Source organism: Drosophila bipectinata, chromosome 3R (genome assembly GCF_030179905.1).
Source record: "Drosophila bipectinata strain 14024-0381.07 chromosome 3R, DbipHiC1v2, whole genome shotgun sequence".
NCBI lineage: Eukaryota > Metazoa > Arthropoda > Insecta > Diptera > Drosophilidae > Drosophila > Drosophila bipectinata.
Genome location: NC_091739.1, coordinates 29,632,770 through 29,646,875, shown reverse-complemented (window position 1 = coordinate 29,646,875; position 14,106 = coordinate 29,632,770). Strand labels below are relative to the sequence as shown.

At 43.2% G+C, this 14,106-nt stretch overlaps 6 protein-coding genes across 9 annotated transcripts; 2 read left to right on the top strand and 4 right to left on the bottom strand.

Annotated features, from left to right (window-relative positions):
- The first annotated feature begins 153 nt into the window (after positions 1 to 153).
- Positions 154 to 820, top strand: LOC108119784 (peptidyl-prolyl cis-trans isomerase FKBP2). The gene is made up of 2 exons (XM_017233138.3): positions 154 to 366; positions 428 to 820. Exons 1-2 carry the CDS (start codon positions 223 to 225, stop codon positions 695 to 697), a joined length of 414 nt encoding a protein of 137 aa, XP_017088627.2. The 5' UTR covers positions 154 to 222; the 3' UTR covers positions 698 to 820.
- Positions 717 to 4,050, bottom strand: LOC108119782 (zinc finger protein 271). The gene is made up of 5 exons (XM_017233137.3): positions 3,778 to 4,050; positions 3,291 to 3,709; positions 2,321 to 3,224; positions 1,681 to 2,262; positions 717 to 1,626 (listed from the first exon to the last, which is right to left on the bottom strand). The coding sequence occupies exons 1-5, from the start codon at positions 3,907 to 3,909 to the stop codon at positions 850 to 852; spliced, it is 2,814 nt and encodes a 937-aa protein (XP_017088626.2). The 5' UTR covers positions 3,910 to 4,050; the 3' UTR covers positions 717 to 849.
- Positions 4,051 to 4,188: 138 nt separating this feature from the next.
- On the bottom strand, positions 4,189 to 5,524 carry Taf12 (TATA-box binding protein associated factor 12). Of its 4 annotated transcripts, none has more exons than XM_017233259.3 (3): positions 5,391 to 5,524; positions 4,840 to 5,062; positions 4,189 to 4,741 (listed from the first exon to the last, which is right to left on the bottom strand). In XM_017233259.3, the coding sequence occupies exons 2-3, from the start codon at positions 4,984 to 4,986 to the stop codon at positions 4,421 to 4,423; spliced, it is 468 nt and encodes a 155-aa protein (XP_017088748.1). In that variant the 5' UTR covers positions 4,987 to 5,062; positions 5,391 to 5,524; the 3' UTR covers positions 4,189 to 4,420. The 4 variants fall into 4 exon arrangements, with proteins under 4 accessions (XP_017088748.1, XP_017088745.1, XP_070137914.1 ...); XM_017233256.3 differs by having other exon boundaries at positions 4,840 to 5,228; positions 5,391 to 5,503; XM_070281813.1 differs by having other exon boundaries at positions 4,840 to 5,102; positions 5,391 to 5,489.
- Positions 5,525 to 5,558: 34 nt separating this feature from the next.
- On the top strand, positions 5,559 to 6,768 carry Ho (Heme oxygenase). Its single transcript, XM_017233255.3, has 3 exons — positions 5,559 to 5,810; positions 5,868 to 6,367; positions 6,425 to 6,768. Exons 1-3 carry the CDS (start codon positions 5,666 to 5,668, stop codon positions 6,650 to 6,652), a joined length of 873 nt encoding a protein of 290 aa, XP_017088744.2. The 5' UTR covers positions 5,559 to 5,665; the 3' UTR covers positions 6,653 to 6,768.
- A 41-nt stretch (positions 6,769 to 6,809) lies between these two features.
- LOC108119855 (uncharacterized) lies at positions 6,810 to 10,051 on the bottom strand. The gene is made up of 7 exons (XM_070281812.1): positions 9,715 to 10,051; positions 8,957 to 9,471; positions 8,337 to 8,896; positions 8,053 to 8,279; positions 7,498 to 7,988; positions 7,071 to 7,437; positions 6,810 to 7,012 (listed from the first exon to the last, which is right to left on the bottom strand). Exons 1-7 carry the CDS (start codon positions 9,995 to 9,997, stop codon positions 6,810 to 6,812), a joined length of 2,646 nt encoding a protein of 881 aa, XP_070137913.1. The 5' UTR covers positions 9,998 to 10,051.
- Positions 10,052 to 10,670: 619 nt separating this feature from the next.
- Positions 10,671 to 14,048, bottom strand: LOC108119874 (uncharacterized). The gene is made up of 7 exons (XM_017233287.3): positions 13,678 to 14,048; positions 12,905 to 13,419; positions 12,284 to 12,846; positions 12,007 to 12,227; positions 11,457 to 11,947; positions 11,035 to 11,401; positions 10,671 to 10,975 (listed from the first exon to the last, which is right to left on the bottom strand). Exons 1-7 carry the CDS (start codon positions 14,000 to 14,002, stop codon positions 10,782 to 10,784), a joined length of 2,676 nt encoding a protein of 891 aa, XP_017088776.2. The 5' UTR covers positions 14,003 to 14,048; the 3' UTR covers positions 10,671 to 10,781.
- Between the last annotated feature and the right edge of the window lie 58 nt (positions 14,049 to 14,106).

Sequence of the window (14,106 nt, the reverse complement as noted above, 5' to 3'; positions counted from 1 at the left end):
AGATTGTTGGACTATGACTTATAGTCGATTAATGAATAAATATCTTCCATTGTAGGCTCTGAGACTTTTTAATTATTATTTTTAATTCATTTCAAGACAGGGCCAAGTTTTGTTAAAATTTATTTATTTCTGTAAATAAAGGATTTGATTTTTGTTTATATATGGCCACACTGAAAAGTTCTTGATGTGCCACTTTCTGTGTTATTTCTAAAAACAGTAAATATGAAGATTGCTTGCCTATTTCTTATCTCAGCTTTTGTGGCTGTTGCCGTGGCCGAGCCAAAGGTTACCATTGGGGTCAAGAAGCGCGTTGAGAACTGCACCCGTAAGGCCAAAAGCGGTGACATGGTACACGTCCATTATAAGGTGAGCGGATGATTTTCGTGCAGCCGGCAAACCTAACCCCCTATTAACTAAATTCATCCAGGGATCTTTACAAGATGGCACTGAGTTCGACAGCAGCCACAAGCGGGGCACACCCTTCTCCTTCACCCTGGGCGCCAAGCAGGTGATTAAGGGCTGGGACCAGGGACTCCTGGGAATGTGCGAGGGCGAACAGCGGAAGCTCACAATTCCGCCGGAATCGGGATACGGATCAAGTGGTGCCGGTGGCGGAAAGATCCCACCGAACGCCGTACTCATTTTCGACGTAGAGATGGTGAAAATTGAACCACGTCCTGGATCCGAAGAGCTGTAAAGCAGAGGATGCCATTCCATCATGATAAGATTACTTTTGTATTTCAAAGAACAGATTTGATGTAATACTTATTTTGTACAAATTTCGATAAACTAAATAAGCAATCCAATTTCATTAACTAAACCCAACTTTTATTTACTTTTGTAAATCCCCTACTTCTGACTTCTAATCCACGCTTCTCCCTCGTCGAAGTGTCTTCGCATCAGACGATGTTTTTCCAATGTGCTGCTCTGTATGAAGCGCTCGCCACAGGTCCCACACACGAAAGGGCATTCGCCTGTGTGCTGCTGCAAGTGCAGCTTAAGGTCCTTGGCCTGTCGATAGCTCTTCTCGCAGTACGTGCACTTGTGCGGTTTGAGGCCACTGTGAGTGAGCATGTGGCGCTTCAGCTTATCAGAGCGGGCAAAGTCCTTGCCGCAAACTGTGCAATGGAATGGCTTCTCGCCGGTGTGCATCCGACGATGCGATGCTAGTTCTGAATGACGGGGAAAAGCCATCTCACACAGATCGCATTTAAAGGGCTTTTCGCCGGTGTGCCGGCGCATGTGGGTCACCAGTGCTGCAGCGGACTGGGTTTCCATACCACACAGCGAACAGAGGAAGCGCTTAACTGCCTCCTTCCGTTTACGATCGCCGTTCACATGGACATCACGGATATGGTTGTTGAGTCGCGACTTCATCTGGTAAGTTCGGTCGCAATGTGGGCACTGCAGCAGCGGCACACCATCCTCTGACGCCTCCTTGTCTAGATCTCCGGGGGCACTATGTGGCTTGATACCGGGGGAATCGCTGTTAGTTGTGTTACTGTGCTGCAGGCGCAAATGTTGTTCGAGATTCTCAGGCCACATGAATTTGTAGGAGCACTTGCTGCATATGTGCTTCTTCTCCGAACTATTGCACTGGTCCAGACGGTGGTGATCCATGATGCTCTGGATAAATAAAGGTTAGGATATACCTATTATTTTTAAACGACAAAGTTTCACCTTGGACACACATTTAAAGATGCATCCATCGCACTCGTGTGGCATTTTATCAAATCGGTGCATCGTTCTCTGGTGTTGGATCATTTCAAACCTCCGCTTGCACTGAACGCTGCACAGCTCGCACACGTAAACGGGCCGATTGCTAGACCCTGTTGGTATTTCATCGTCCGTTTCCGAATCCTCTAATTGTAGCTCGAACCCAGATTCATTGGTTATGGAATAATTGTGCGGGGAGTCGTAACTTTGATGCAGAGACAGAGATAGCTTTAGTTCTAGTTGGATATGAGCTCGAAGATCCACGATGCGCTCAAAGTGCAGGTTACACATGCGGCAGGTGATTCGCTTCGTACCGTTCGGCCGCGATGTGGCGGCAATCAGAGTCTCGGCTAGTGGAATGTCCTGCTCCTTGAGGCCGTGCCTCTTTAGATGCTTCACCAAATAATCATGACGGTAGAATTTTCGACTACACCACTGACAGGGAATCAGTTTCGACTCCTCGGCATGAACACTAAGCAGGTGAACAGTAAGGGACTTTTTCTTGTCAAAGACCCTCTTGCATTCAGGGCACTCGAAGGTTTGATTCTGAAAAAGTATTCTTTTTATTATTTTTGAAACAGTACACATATAAACATTTTCATACCGTAATCCTGTGCTCCCGGAAATGTGCCTTCAGATTATGTTTCCAACGAAAGCGCAGCGGACACTTGTGACACAAGAACCTTTTCTGCGCATTTCTGCACTGCGATTCGTTATGATGCCTTAGCAGCTGGAGACTCACGAAACGGCCATCGCACCGACCGCAGACATGAGGCGCTTCTGACCAACTATGAGTCTGTCGTTGGTGGTCGTACAGAAGATATTTTCGGGGAAATTTCTGTTGACAAAGTTCACAGATGTAGCTGGGCTTGCGGTACTTCTTTCGCCTATGCGAATCTTCCGGATCTCCATCCAAATCGCTTTCCGTCTCGGAGCTGTCCAGATCCATTTCATACCCACTTTGATTGGTAATAGAATAGAAGCGCTGGTAAATGCCGGCAGCAAGGTCCTTTTGAATTAAATTAATCAAACGATCCTCGTCCAGGTGTTTGGAGTCTGGATAAAACAGTTCTGCCAGCTCATTAGCCTCCATATTTGGACGCAGGCTCAGAGTGACAATATCAGGGTGCTCCTCCAAATGTCGTCGCAGATCCGCAATCTTATTGTACTGGCTCTGACAAATCATACACTCGATGAGCTTGTAGCCATGTGGCTTGCAGAGATTCAGATCCACAGTCTTAGCCTTCTTGTGCTCGCTTACGTTGGAAGATCGCTTTGAGTTTCTGTGAACTTTCAGATGTGCTTCTAAAGCTTCGCTGCTACTAAACTTGCGAACGCAGAGGGAGCATGCGAACCACTGCGTCTCGGGCTTGTGGAAACGGGTCTGATGTCTCTTTAAGTACTCTGATTGCTTGAAACTCCGGGGGCAATCGTGGCACTTAAACAAGGTATTTCTGCCTTCTTTCCACTTTTCAATTCGCTTGAAGAGCGGCAAATTGTCCAGGGAACTGGAATACATAATAAATTTATTGACATTATAAGTACGAAAAAGTATATACATTCCAAACACCCACTCTTCATCCTCAATATCTGTTACGAATGCTCCTTCCACAACGTAGTCCACGCTAGACGGGTCTGTCTCCAACTTAACCGACTCTATCATGGTCAGCGGATCAACAGATTTCTTGTTGTCGACATCCTGTTCATCCGGTTCGGTTAACTCTGAGCAAGCTATTCTCACATCGTTGGCGCTAACGTCCTCCTCTTCCTCTGTCTCCATCTTAACCTTTACGTGCTGCTCGGCACATATCTCCATTGGAGCTTCCAGCAAGCAGTCGGTAGCACTAACGGCGGGTGCCACCCTTTTGAGGTGCTTCATCAGCAATTCGTGGGCGACCAGCGCCTGCTTCACGTAGCAATAAGCCCCCATTAGTTTTTTGGTGCAAGCGAAGCACAGGGCCTGTGGCACTTTCTGTCCAGCAGTGGCATCCACCTAAAAGATGTGCACAGTGTGAGTTATCTATTTATTCAATTAGTTGTAGTATTTCCAGCTTTGTTTACATTGATGTCTGTGAGCTCGGCTAAGATATCCGAGATCAGCTTGTCCGGATATTTTTTCGAGGGCGTGGTCAGTTCCAGAAGATTGTCGGTGTCTGTAGAGTCGCAGGTGCGACAGGTTACCGGCAGCTTCATGGCGACAGTAGCCGTTCGGCCGAAAACCCAGGCCAATTGGTGCAATTTGTTTTTGTGCAAAGTCAACAAGCAGAAAAATCAACTATATTAAATCGTGTGACCGTTTTTCGGTGACCGCGGAATACCAACATTATGATGCAGTGATTAGGGGGCGCGTTCAGGTACAGCTTTTTTTGTTCTTTAATAAGTTACTCAAATTGAAATAATTTTTTATTTCTTTATTTTTTAACTTTGAACTTCTGTTCCAAACCAAACAATAATAAAGTTATTCAGTGTGAATGTGATTACAAATTGTGATAATGATTTATTAGCGATCACGGTATAGCATGTTCTGGTGACAGCTTCCAGTTGTTGAATGTAAAATCAAGGATGTACAATTGTTTCTTTAGAACTACGATAGAACTGTTTAAATTTGTTCTTTAGTCTACAGTCTGCTGCTTAAATTAGTTTGTGGTAAAAACGGCCTCCAACATAAAACGTAGATTCGCGAACCTGGTGCCTGGGGGATTCTTTAGTACTTTTTGATCGTTTTCCGGATGAGAGCCAGGCGCTGTTTGTGGGCTTCCGTGACGGCAGCCCGCTTATAAGGACGCAGTTCGTCCGTGCCGAATCCGGGGATCCACATGTTGTACTTCCGCTCAAAGTGAAGTTGCACGTCGCGCACCTCAATCTTGTTAGACTTTCTGTGCTTCGCAAAGGCGCTGGTTGACTTGACAGTGTCTTCCACAAAGTCGTCAATGATCTGAAGCAGCAACTCTTCCACATCTTCGTCCAACTGCGTGGTGGTGTCCACTTCCCGGACAAGTTCAGTAAGACGTGGCTTGGTAAGCATCTAAAAAGAAGTGAAAAATAAGATTGGGTTTGGTCTTCAAAGAACCCCTTCGATTGGTCCATCAAATGGCCCTTCTAGGAAGACGCCGGTGCTCTTACAGGTGTGTTTTCCGAACCGCCCGAGGTTGTATTATGATTGGATGACTTCCCACCACCGGAGAGCGAACCTGCAGCCACCGGGCCGCCGTTCTGAGAGGATGAGTTGCTGTTGTTCGTCATCGGACTGTGCTGGGAGGGCGAGGCCATGGGAAGGTCGTGATGCCCGCCGCCGGAGGTGGTGTTGTGGTAGTGTTGGTTCTGGTAGTGCTCAGTGTCGCCGTTACTGCCAAAAGTGGTAAAGAGATCCGACATTTTTGGGGTTTCTTCAGAGCCAAATAAAGTGAGGGAAGCGGGAGTGGGGGAAGTGTTGCAGGTGGAAACGAAAAAGAAAAGAAAGTAGTGCAGACCCAAAGCCACAAGCGTTTTGTTGTTGTTTGCTGCGCTCTTAGCTGCAGTTAGTTAGTCAGTGTGAGTTGATTTTTGTTATTGTGTTGCAAACATAATAAAATTATAGCAATAATTGCAAATTATAGTGTAAGCTAATTGTTCTCTGGTTTTCTTGTGAGGGATGGTGTTTCGGGTGTTTGCCAAACCGTTCATAGCACACTTACAGTGATCAGCGTTTAAAAACTGGCTCCTTAAGTTATGTATTTCTAAATGAAAATAAAAACTATAAACAGCAGCTACAGATTCGGGCTCAAAAAGTGTTTAATGTGACCGTTAACGGTGTACGATGAAATACCTCACTTTTCACCGATTATTCGATTAAAACCCTATCGATTTGGCAGTTCAAAACAAAGACGGCGTATTTTGCAAAACATCACGTAGATAACAATAAAATCCAGCGTATTCATTAATAATACAAAAGTAGCTGCGCAAAAGCATCATGTCAACGGTCGAGGCGACAACTGCTGGCGAAGTGGAGGAGGATGTGGAATTCGTGGACATGGCCTTCACAAAGGAGTTGCGTAAAGCGACCAAAGATGTGCACAAACTGACGGATGTGTTGGTGAATGCAAAGTTCGCTATTGGTAGGTTCAAGGAGCTCTTTCCAGTTGCAGCTTTAAGATAATTGACCCATTTCCTAGCTCTTTCCGATGATGAGGTCTGGTACGATGGACTCTTGGCCTTCTACGAACTGTACAAATTCTTTGAGACACATCTTCCTGAGCGTTTGTTGCCAAAGGAGCTCCACAGGGCTGCCGCCTTTGAGCGGGACTTTGCCTATTTTTACGGCCCTAACTGGAAGGACAACTATGAGCCTCGTCCTGAAGTTAAAAAGTATCTGGAGCACCTTGAGAAAGTGACCGCCAAAAATGAATTGCTTCTATTTGCTTATTCTTATCAAATGTACATGGCCCTGATGTCGGGTGGCCAGATGCTGCAAAAGAAGAGGATGATTGCACGCAAGCTATGGATTTTTCCACAAGGCGAAGACGAGGAGAAGCAGAATCATGCAGAAAAGGAGGCCGAATTGATAACAGACAAAAAGGCCAACGGGGAAGATGAAGACCTGGAGTCCAGACCAATGCCACCGCAGGTCACAATCTGTCCTCCCGGCTGTGAGGCTACCTTTTTCCCAGAAAAGGTGAGTTTATCTTTTGTTTTTTAAATCCAATTTCATAATATATAATTTTTTTTTTAGATATCTGTTCTTAAGGCCAGGCTCAGGAGAGTCTTCAATAATCACTACGGTGCATTTGACGACGAACTCCGAGAGGCCTTTATCGAAGAGAGCCGAAATGTCTTTCGCCTGAATATTGAAGTTGTACGGACAATCAAGGGCGTCAACCGTGTTTATCTGAAGAAACTGGCTATTGCGGCTATCTTCATATCGAGTATTGTCTTGGCTGTAAGGTTGGCTTTTAAGTAGGGACGTTCCCGCCAAATTAATTGCTAACAGCTCCATAGATTAGAATTGTGATTATATATTTATATAAAATTGTTTATTCAAGTACTAAATAATGCAAAATATGTTTTGAAAACACATTTGGTCAGTTTTGTGTCGTTTTCAGTCAAGTAGTATTATTTCATTGCACGAAGGAATCCAGCAATCCTCGCCTATTGAGCCAGGGCATAATCCGTTCAATGTGGGCCTTGAAACGCTCGTTGCCGTATAGGACTGCTCTCAGAGCATCGCCTTCCTCATTCATTTGGAAGAAGCTTTCGGTGGTGAAGTTTTCATCGGTCTTGTTCAGGCACATGGGCATGGTGCTGAGTACGGTGAAAACACCTGATGGCCAAAAATAAAGTTAACAATTATGAAAATTTCTAACATTTTATGAACCTACCATACGCGGGGTGATCCAACAATATAGTGTGAAGTTCCTTCAGACTAGGAACAAAACCAGAGTACTTCAATAGCTTGGTGTTTTCCACAAGGTTCTGATGATACCAGTTAATGAGTGAGTCGAACTGATCGACCTTAATTTCCAGCTGTGTGGAGGACATAATGAAGTAGTAAAGGTCCTGGGCAGGGTTTCCGTATTTTGTGACTTGGTGGTCCAGCAAGAAGGTCTCCTTTAGTTGACCCTCGCCGTCGTACTGGAACATGATGTTGTTGATCCAACTATCGCCATGGTTGAGTACATTGAACTCCTTGTCATTAATTTTTGAATCCTCAATCAGTTTTTCTACGGCAGTTTCCAAAATCGGTGACTGTGAAAACACAATTATAATTTTATTATGAAAATAAACTCATATTGCAGAAATAATTACCAATTTATGCACATACTCCTCGGCTCCATCAAACTTGGCCAAATGAGCCAAACAATTATTGGCAGTTAATGCAAACATTCCCTTGAAGACTGGCGCCGATTCTTCCGAGTATATGCCATTGTCGTATTTGGCGGGATAGGCTCCATTGAGTTCCTTGTACTTGAGCGAGGCGGCATGCCACTGGGCCAGTTTCTTAAGTACTGACTTTGTGTGCTCCAAGTCCAGTCCTTGGGTGCGGTCGCACATCTTAAAGCCACTGCTCTGAAGGTTCTCCAAAATCAGATACTCTTCTGGGATTTCCTTTTTCAGCCTGAAGGACTTGGGGCTGAATGTAACTGGCGCGCCGGCTTCCTGGTAAAGTTTCTCAAAGCCAGGCACATATTTACTGTAGACCTCTATCTCCTTGGGGAATAGGTTAAAGACGGCAAAGTCGACTCCTCCATGGGATATGTGGACTTTCACGATGAATGAAAATGATTTCTTGGTATTATCTGTGAAAAATTCGAAATTGTTGTAAGTTAAATTTTAAAAATAAAAGATTAAGTCCACACAGACCTTTAAGTTGGGCCTCAATATCCACTTTAAGCAACTTTGAGGCGAAGTTGTCGCCTGGCTTTGTTGCTGACGCCCAAGACCCACCTACAATCTTCTCAAAGTTGGGTTCCATTGCGGCTAAGATCTCCTGGAAATCATTTACATTGAGCCAGTCCAGAATTTGTTGAGGATTTTCGGTGGAAATATCGGCCGGACTTGTAGGCGGATTTGGAGTTGGACTTGGTTTGCTGCAAGAAAAATATCTTATCTCTCCTAAACTGAACTGCCAAGAATGGAGTACTCACCTAACTTCCAAGAAACCCTTATTTTCCAGCCAAGGCAGGATCTTTTCAATATATGGATGATATCTCTTGTTTGAGTATATGAGGTTTTTAAACTCCCTTCCGGCTTCCGATTCGCCCATGAAGTTATCAAACGTCGCCGACTCACTTGGATCCAGGAGCACGAGGGGCAACACAGCGATGGCTGGGAAGAGGCACCAACTGCCGAACTTTATCACCTCGCTGTGGAGCTCCCTCAAGGTGGGCTGCCGGCCACTGAAACCCAGGAAGTCCAGGTGCCTGGTAAGCTGTTCGTGGTAGTGCCTGACAAAGTAGTCGAAACATTCCAATTTGTAGTCGATGTGGACCGAGGTAATTATAAAGTACACCAGATCCATGAGAGGAGTGCCGTATTTCGGGTTCTGGAAATCTACGAATACCATGTCTTCCATTTCACCCTTGGAGTCCACTTTGAACAACAAATTATTCATCCAGCAGTCTCCATGTCCCAGGACATTGAACCCAGAGGGATCTATTTCCCCAAGTTTCATAAACTCCGCAGTGAGATTGGCCAGAGCTGCATCCTAATTAAAACCAGGATCGTTAGTTAATATATGATATATGTATATAAGGGAAAGACTAACCAGCTTGCTGCGATACTTCTCACAATCCTTAAACTTGTCAAGATTAGCCAAGAATGCTGTTCGGAATGGTCCCAACATTCCCTCCACAAATCCTTTTATCATTTCCGGGTTTTTCCCCAGTACGCCATATACGAATATATCGGGATAAGGTCCATGTACCTGAACCATCATAGCACCAGCTGCGTGGAACTGGGCCAGTTTTTTAATGGCGAACTTTGCCTGTTCGAAGTTAAGACACTCCAATCGATTAAGGTTTTTGAAACCAGCCTGACCCAGATCGTCCATCAGGACAATGTTGGCTGCATTCGGCTCCTTCGTCGTGTCCAATGTGAAAGCTCTTGGTCCAAATGTGATGTCCATACCCTTTGACTTGTACAGATTTTCCATTTTAGGTAAAAAGTCAATATATGCGGAGGTCTCCGTTTTGAAGAAGTTGGCCATAGCCAACATTTGCTCCATTTGGGGGGTTTTGTGTTGCACCTTCATCATAAAGGAGACTGTCTTAGAGCTCTTGTCTAGTTAAAAATAAATAATAACGAAATTATTCATTAATATCGTGCAAATTTTACGATAATAGTATAAAAGTATACTTCAAATCAACTTTGTCATCATGAATCCAGTAAACATTGTTACGGTGTACTGATTATAAAACCATTATTGATATTGCCATAACGTCATATCTTGATTGACCAGATTGGGCCTTCAATAAAACCTATAAATAATCGAAGACTTCGAGTGCGACCACTTGGGAGACCTACCTGTGAGTTCTACCTCGATGGTGATCCTTAGCATAAGTGTGGCGTAGTTCTCACCAGGGGCCATGGCGGGTTTCGCCCGAAAATCCAAGATTTTTGAATATTGCGGCACATTAGCAACAAGTAGCTCCTCAAAGAGTGATTTATTTATCCACTCAGGCACCAATTTACTGTCATCTTTCGTTGGAACGGTCGTTGCCGGTGTAGTTTCAGACTTTGGTTCCGGCTGGATCGATTTTTTAGCCGGCGTTTCGCCTTTCTTATGCTTGGAATTCCACCCGCCCATATTTAATCCTCAGGTATATCTGTAGCGCTGGAGGTACTGTGTCCGTTCCCTTCGGCGAACGACTAAAAACTGGCATTCAACTCGGCACACGACTCAAGTCTATAGCTATGGATTCTTTATCAATGGGTTGTTTAGCTGACCCGATACCACCTGCCTTAAATAAAACGTATATTATTTCACAATCATTCAGGAGCTTTCGTGTTTTCAAGTTCATAGAGGCCCGACAAGTTTGGAGAGCATTTTATAAATTCTTTGCGATAAGTTTAACAAAATGATAACATTAGGTGATAGTGGCATTAGTTTGTTTTATTAAAGGTACATTTGTTTGCAGAGCATTATCAATTATTTTTTGTATATAGAATGTATTTTATATATATTATATATATATATAAGTATATATATATTATATATAAGTATATTATATATACTTAAGTATAGGCAAAAAGTTTATTAATAAAAGTGATAGGCAGTTTAGTTAAATAAACAAATAAGCTGTTTAATAAGTATGTCTGGTAGACAGAACACACATACCATATAAAGAAAATTTTAATATTTTGGCTGTATGTAAACCACATTATGGATGATCAAGAAGTTATATCATATACAAGGATAGATAGGCGGAAATATAAAGATAGATATAGATGTATGTATATTCAAAGAAAAAATATTTAAATAAAAGAAATAAACTTTATTTAGAAAATACTATAACAATGTGTACTACATGAAATAAATGAGGTAAAAAACAATTATTTTCTCAATAGTTCAGTAGACATCCAGAGCTATCTCAAAAGTCAAGAAGACCCCGTCTATTAAGCCAGGGAAGTATACGCTCTACTTGGGCTGTGTACCGCTCATTTCCAAGGAGTGAGGCTCGGAAGGCATCTGAGTTAGGACCTTCAGTGAAGAAGTCGTTGGTATTAAAGCTGTCATCGGTCTTGTTGAGGCAAACGGTTAAAGTACTTATAACTGTGCCAATAGCTGCAATCACTCAAAAATATTAATAAAATTTTTTAAGCCTCAATAGAAATACAGCTTACCAAAGGCTGGATGATCTATTAGAATTGTGTGAAGCTCCTTCAGTTCAGGCAAAAAACCAGAGTATTTCAAGAGCGTGGCATGCTCCACAAGGTTATCGTGATACCATTTGATTAGATAATCAAACTTATCCACCTTAATATCCAGTTCCGTCGAGCTCATAAGGAAATAGTAGAGATCCTGGGCAGGATTGCCATATTTGGCGTTCTGGTGGTCCAGCAGGAATGTTTCCTTTAGTTGACCTTCGGAATCGTACTGGAACATTAAATTGTTTATCCAGGCATCGCCATGGTTGAGTACATTGAATTCCTTTTCATTTATTTGGCCGTCTTCAATAACCTGATCTACATGGCTCTCCACCAATCGTGGCTAAAAGGAGGTGAATAAAAAAGAGTACAGATAGATTATAGTTAGGGTACTTTACCAGCTTATGCAGATATTCTTCGGAGCCCTCAATCTTTCCCAGATGCTCCACATAAGCGTCCTTGGCTTGAGTGAACATTGTGGTGAACAGATCCCTTGTGGCTGGGATGTAGATGCCATCATTGTACAATGGAGGATAAGGACCATTTAACTCTTTGTATTTCAAAGAAGCTGCATGCCATTGAGCCAGTTTTTTCAGTGTACTCTTGGTGTGTTCCAGATCCAATCCCTTCAGGCGGTCACACATCTGGAAGCCACTAGCTTGCAGGTTCTCCATTATCAAATATTCCTCCTTGATGGGTTTGCTCAAAAAGAAGGACTTGGCACTGAATGTGACATTCAAGCCGGCATCCTTGTACAACTTTTCGAAAGCGGGCACATATGTACTATACATTTGGATTTCCTTTGGAAACATATTAAAATCTGCGAAATTATCCCCAGGGTCTGGGAGTTTCACTTTCAGAATGTAGGAGAATGTCTTTGTGCTGCTGTCTGTTGGTTATAACTTCATTTTTTAGTTCTTCAGGTATATATTCTTAAAAAAAACGTACCCTTTAATTTAGCTTGAATATCAATCTTCAACAATTGAGAAGCGAAGTTATCACCGGGTTTTGTGGCTGATTTCCAAGAGCCGCTCTCTATTTTTTCAAATTGGGGTTCATTAGCTGAAATAATTTCGGAAAAGTCGTTTATATTCAACCAGTCCATGATCTGGTCGGGATTTTCAGCCGATGCCTGAGGGGATAATGGAGCCTGAGCAGGAGATTTCTGGCTAAAATATAGATGAAGCTTAAAACGGTTAAGCCTCCTTAGGAAATGTAAACTTACTAGGACTCCAGGAAACCCCGATTTTCAAGCCAGGGAAAAATCTTTTCAATGTACTTCTTGTAGCGTTTGTTAGAATACAGGAGGTCCTTGAACTTGGCGGCCGCCTCGGTGTCCCCCAGGAAGTTGTCGAAAGTGGCAGCTTCGTTTCCAGGATCCAGGAGCACCACAGGCAGAACGGTGATGGATGGGAAAAGAGCCCAGCTTCCGTTTTGGAACATCTTTATATGGAGTTCTCTTAGCGAAGGCTTAAAACCCGTAAAGCCCAAAAGATCCAAATGTTTGGTCAACTCTTCATGGTAGTGTCTCATGAAGAAGTCGAAGTAATCTAGCTTGTAATCGATATGAACGGAGGTTATGAGGAAATAGAACAAATCCTGGGAAGGTGAACCATATTTGGGATTCTGGAAATCGACAAACACCATGTCCTCCACTTTGCCCTTAGAGTCAGCCTTGAACAGCAGATTATTCATCCAGCAATCCCCGTGGTTAAGGACATTGAACTCGGCAGGATCAACCTTCGTAAGATGATCAAAATTCAACGTGATTTGCTCGAAAGCCTTAGTCTGGAAAATGGTTTTATGTTTTTATTTGAAATATAGCTTGTTTGAGAGAAAAATATACCAGTTTTTCACGGTAGTCTTCTCCGTTATCAAAGTTCTTCAGATTGGCCATGAAAGAGGTTCGGAAGGACGCAATCATACCCTCGTAAAATGCCATCATTGCCTCCCTATTTCCCCCCAGCATTCCACTAACGAATACGTCCGGGAACTGTCCATGGACTTGGACATACATTGCGGAGGCCGCATGGAACTGGGCTATCTTTTTCAGGACAAACTTAGTTTGCTTAAAGTTAAGGCACTCCAAACGATTCAAGTTCTTAAATCCATCTTGGCCCAGATCATTCATAAGAACAGTATTGGCCAGCTTGGGTTCCTTCTGGGAGTCCAGCTTAAAGGCTTTCGGAGCAAAGGTGATGTCCAGACCCTTGGCCTTGTAGAGGCCCTCCAGTTTGGGCAAGATGTCGATGTAGACTGTGTTCTCAACGTTAAAAAAGTTGGCCATGGTCAGCATTTGTTCCATTTGGGGAGTGTCGTGTGGAACCTTCATCATGAACGAGACCTGCTTGGTGGTTTTGTCTGTGGGGGGAGGTGGAGGTAAAAACAATGGAAGCTTGTAGTTGATATATAATATAGGTTCTTTGATAGATAAAGAATGTCTATAATTGTGCCATGAATAACACAAACTTTTATTGTTTGAAATCTGAAATACATTTCTGATACCGCTTATCGGTTCTCCTAAAATATCGGGTTACCTGCTCGGCAGCTAGATAATGCATTTCAATTGGTGTTTTTTTGACTTATGAGCTATATATATTCCGATTTTCACTAGCTTACCATTAAGCTCGACATCAATCATGATCCTGAGCATCAGAGTGGCATAGTTTTCTCCAGGTGCCATGGCGGGTTTCACCCGAAAGTTGGTTATTTTCGAAAAATCAGCGACATATTCAGATAGTAGTTCTATAAATTGCGTTTCATTGAGCCACTTGGGCACTAATTTGCTATCTAGAATTTCCGGACTGGGGTCAGCAGTAGTAAAAGGACTGGGCGTTATAGAACTCTGGACCTTTACACTTTCGGTAGGATTACTTTTGGAACTATTTGAGTCGGCAGAGGCTACTTTGTAGCTCTTCTTCGACTTGGAATTCCCCAGACCCATTGCTTTTTTTATTTGTTTTGCAACACAAGAGTATCTTTTCGCGGATTTTAAACGTCCGTTCAGCTGGGGGAATGTTTTCAAACTAATGTTTGGCGTGCAAAGCC

What these genes read in the sequence shown, in the direction of transcription:
- LOC108119784 (XM_017233138.3), top strand. Translation starts at nt 223, where the DNA reads ATGAAGATTGCTTGCCTATTTCTTATCTCAGCTTTTGTGGCTGTTGCC. An exon ending in TGGTACACGTCCATTATAAG is followed by an intron (nt 367 to 427) that starts GTGAGCGGATGA and finishes AAATTCATCCAG; the next exon opens with GGATCTTTACAAGATGGCAC.
- LOC108119855 (XM_070281812.1), bottom strand. Translation starts at nt 9,997, where the DNA reads ATGGGCGGGTGGAATTCCAAGCATAAGAAAGGCGAAACGCCGGCTAAA. An exon ending in CATCGAGGTAGAACTCACAG is followed by an intron (nt 9,472 to 9,714) that starts GTAGGTCTCCCA and finishes ATTTTTAACTAG; the next exon opens with ACAAGAGCTCTAAGACAGTC. An exon ending in AAGGGTTTCTTGGAAGTTAG is followed by an intron (nt 8,280 to 8,336) that starts GTGAGTACTCCA and finishes TTTTTCTTGCAG; the next exon opens with CAAACCAAGTCCAACTCCAA.
- LOC108119782 (XM_017233137.3), bottom strand. Translation starts at nt 3,909, where the DNA reads ATGAAGCTGCCGGTAACCTGTCGCACCTGCGACTCTACAGACACCGAC. An exon ending in TCCGGGAGCACAGGATTACG is followed by an intron (nt 2,263 to 2,320) that starts GTATGAAAATGT and finishes ATACTTTTTCAG; the next exon opens with AATCAAACCTTCGAGTGCCC. An exon ending in TCTTTAAATGTGTGTCCAAG is followed by an intron (nt 1,627 to 1,680) that starts GTGAAACTTTGT and finishes TTATTTATCCAG; the next exon opens with AGCATCATGGATCACCACCG.
- LOC108119874 (XM_017233287.3), bottom strand. Translation starts at nt 14,002, where the DNA reads ATGGGTCTGGGGAATTCCAAGTCGAAGAAGAGCTACAAAGTAGCCTCT. An exon ending in AAGACTACCGTGAAAAACTG is followed by an intron (nt 12,847 to 12,904) that starts GTATATTTTTCT and finishes ACCATTTTCCAG; the next exon opens with ACTAAGGCTTTCGAGCAAAT. An exon ending in CGGGGTTTCCTGGAGTCCTA is followed by an intron (nt 12,228 to 12,283) that starts GTAAGTTTACAT and finishes TCTATATTTTAG; the next exon opens with CCAGAAATCTCCTGCTCAGG.
- Ho (XM_017233255.3), top strand. Translation starts at nt 5,666, where the DNA reads ATGTCAACGGTCGAGGCGACAACTGCTGGCGAAGTGGAGGAGGATGTG. An exon ending in GAATGCAAAGTTCGCTATTG is followed by an intron (nt 5,811 to 5,867) that starts GTAGGTTCAAGG and finishes CCCATTTCCTAG; the next exon opens with CTCTTTCCGATGATGAGGTC. An exon ending in CTACCTTTTTCCCAGAAAAG is followed by an intron (nt 6,368 to 6,424) that starts GTGAGTTTATCT and finishes TTTTTTTTTTAG; the next exon opens with ATATCTGTTCTTAAGGCCAG.
- Taf12 (XM_017233256.3), bottom strand. Translation starts at nt 5,091, where the DNA reads ATGTCGGATCTCTTTACCACTTTTGGCAGTAACGGCGACACTGAGCAC. An exon ending in GCGGTTCGGAAAACACACCT is followed by an intron (nt 4,742 to 4,839) that starts GTAAGAGCACCG and finishes ACTTCTTTTTAG; the next exon opens with ATGCTTACCAAGCCACGTCT.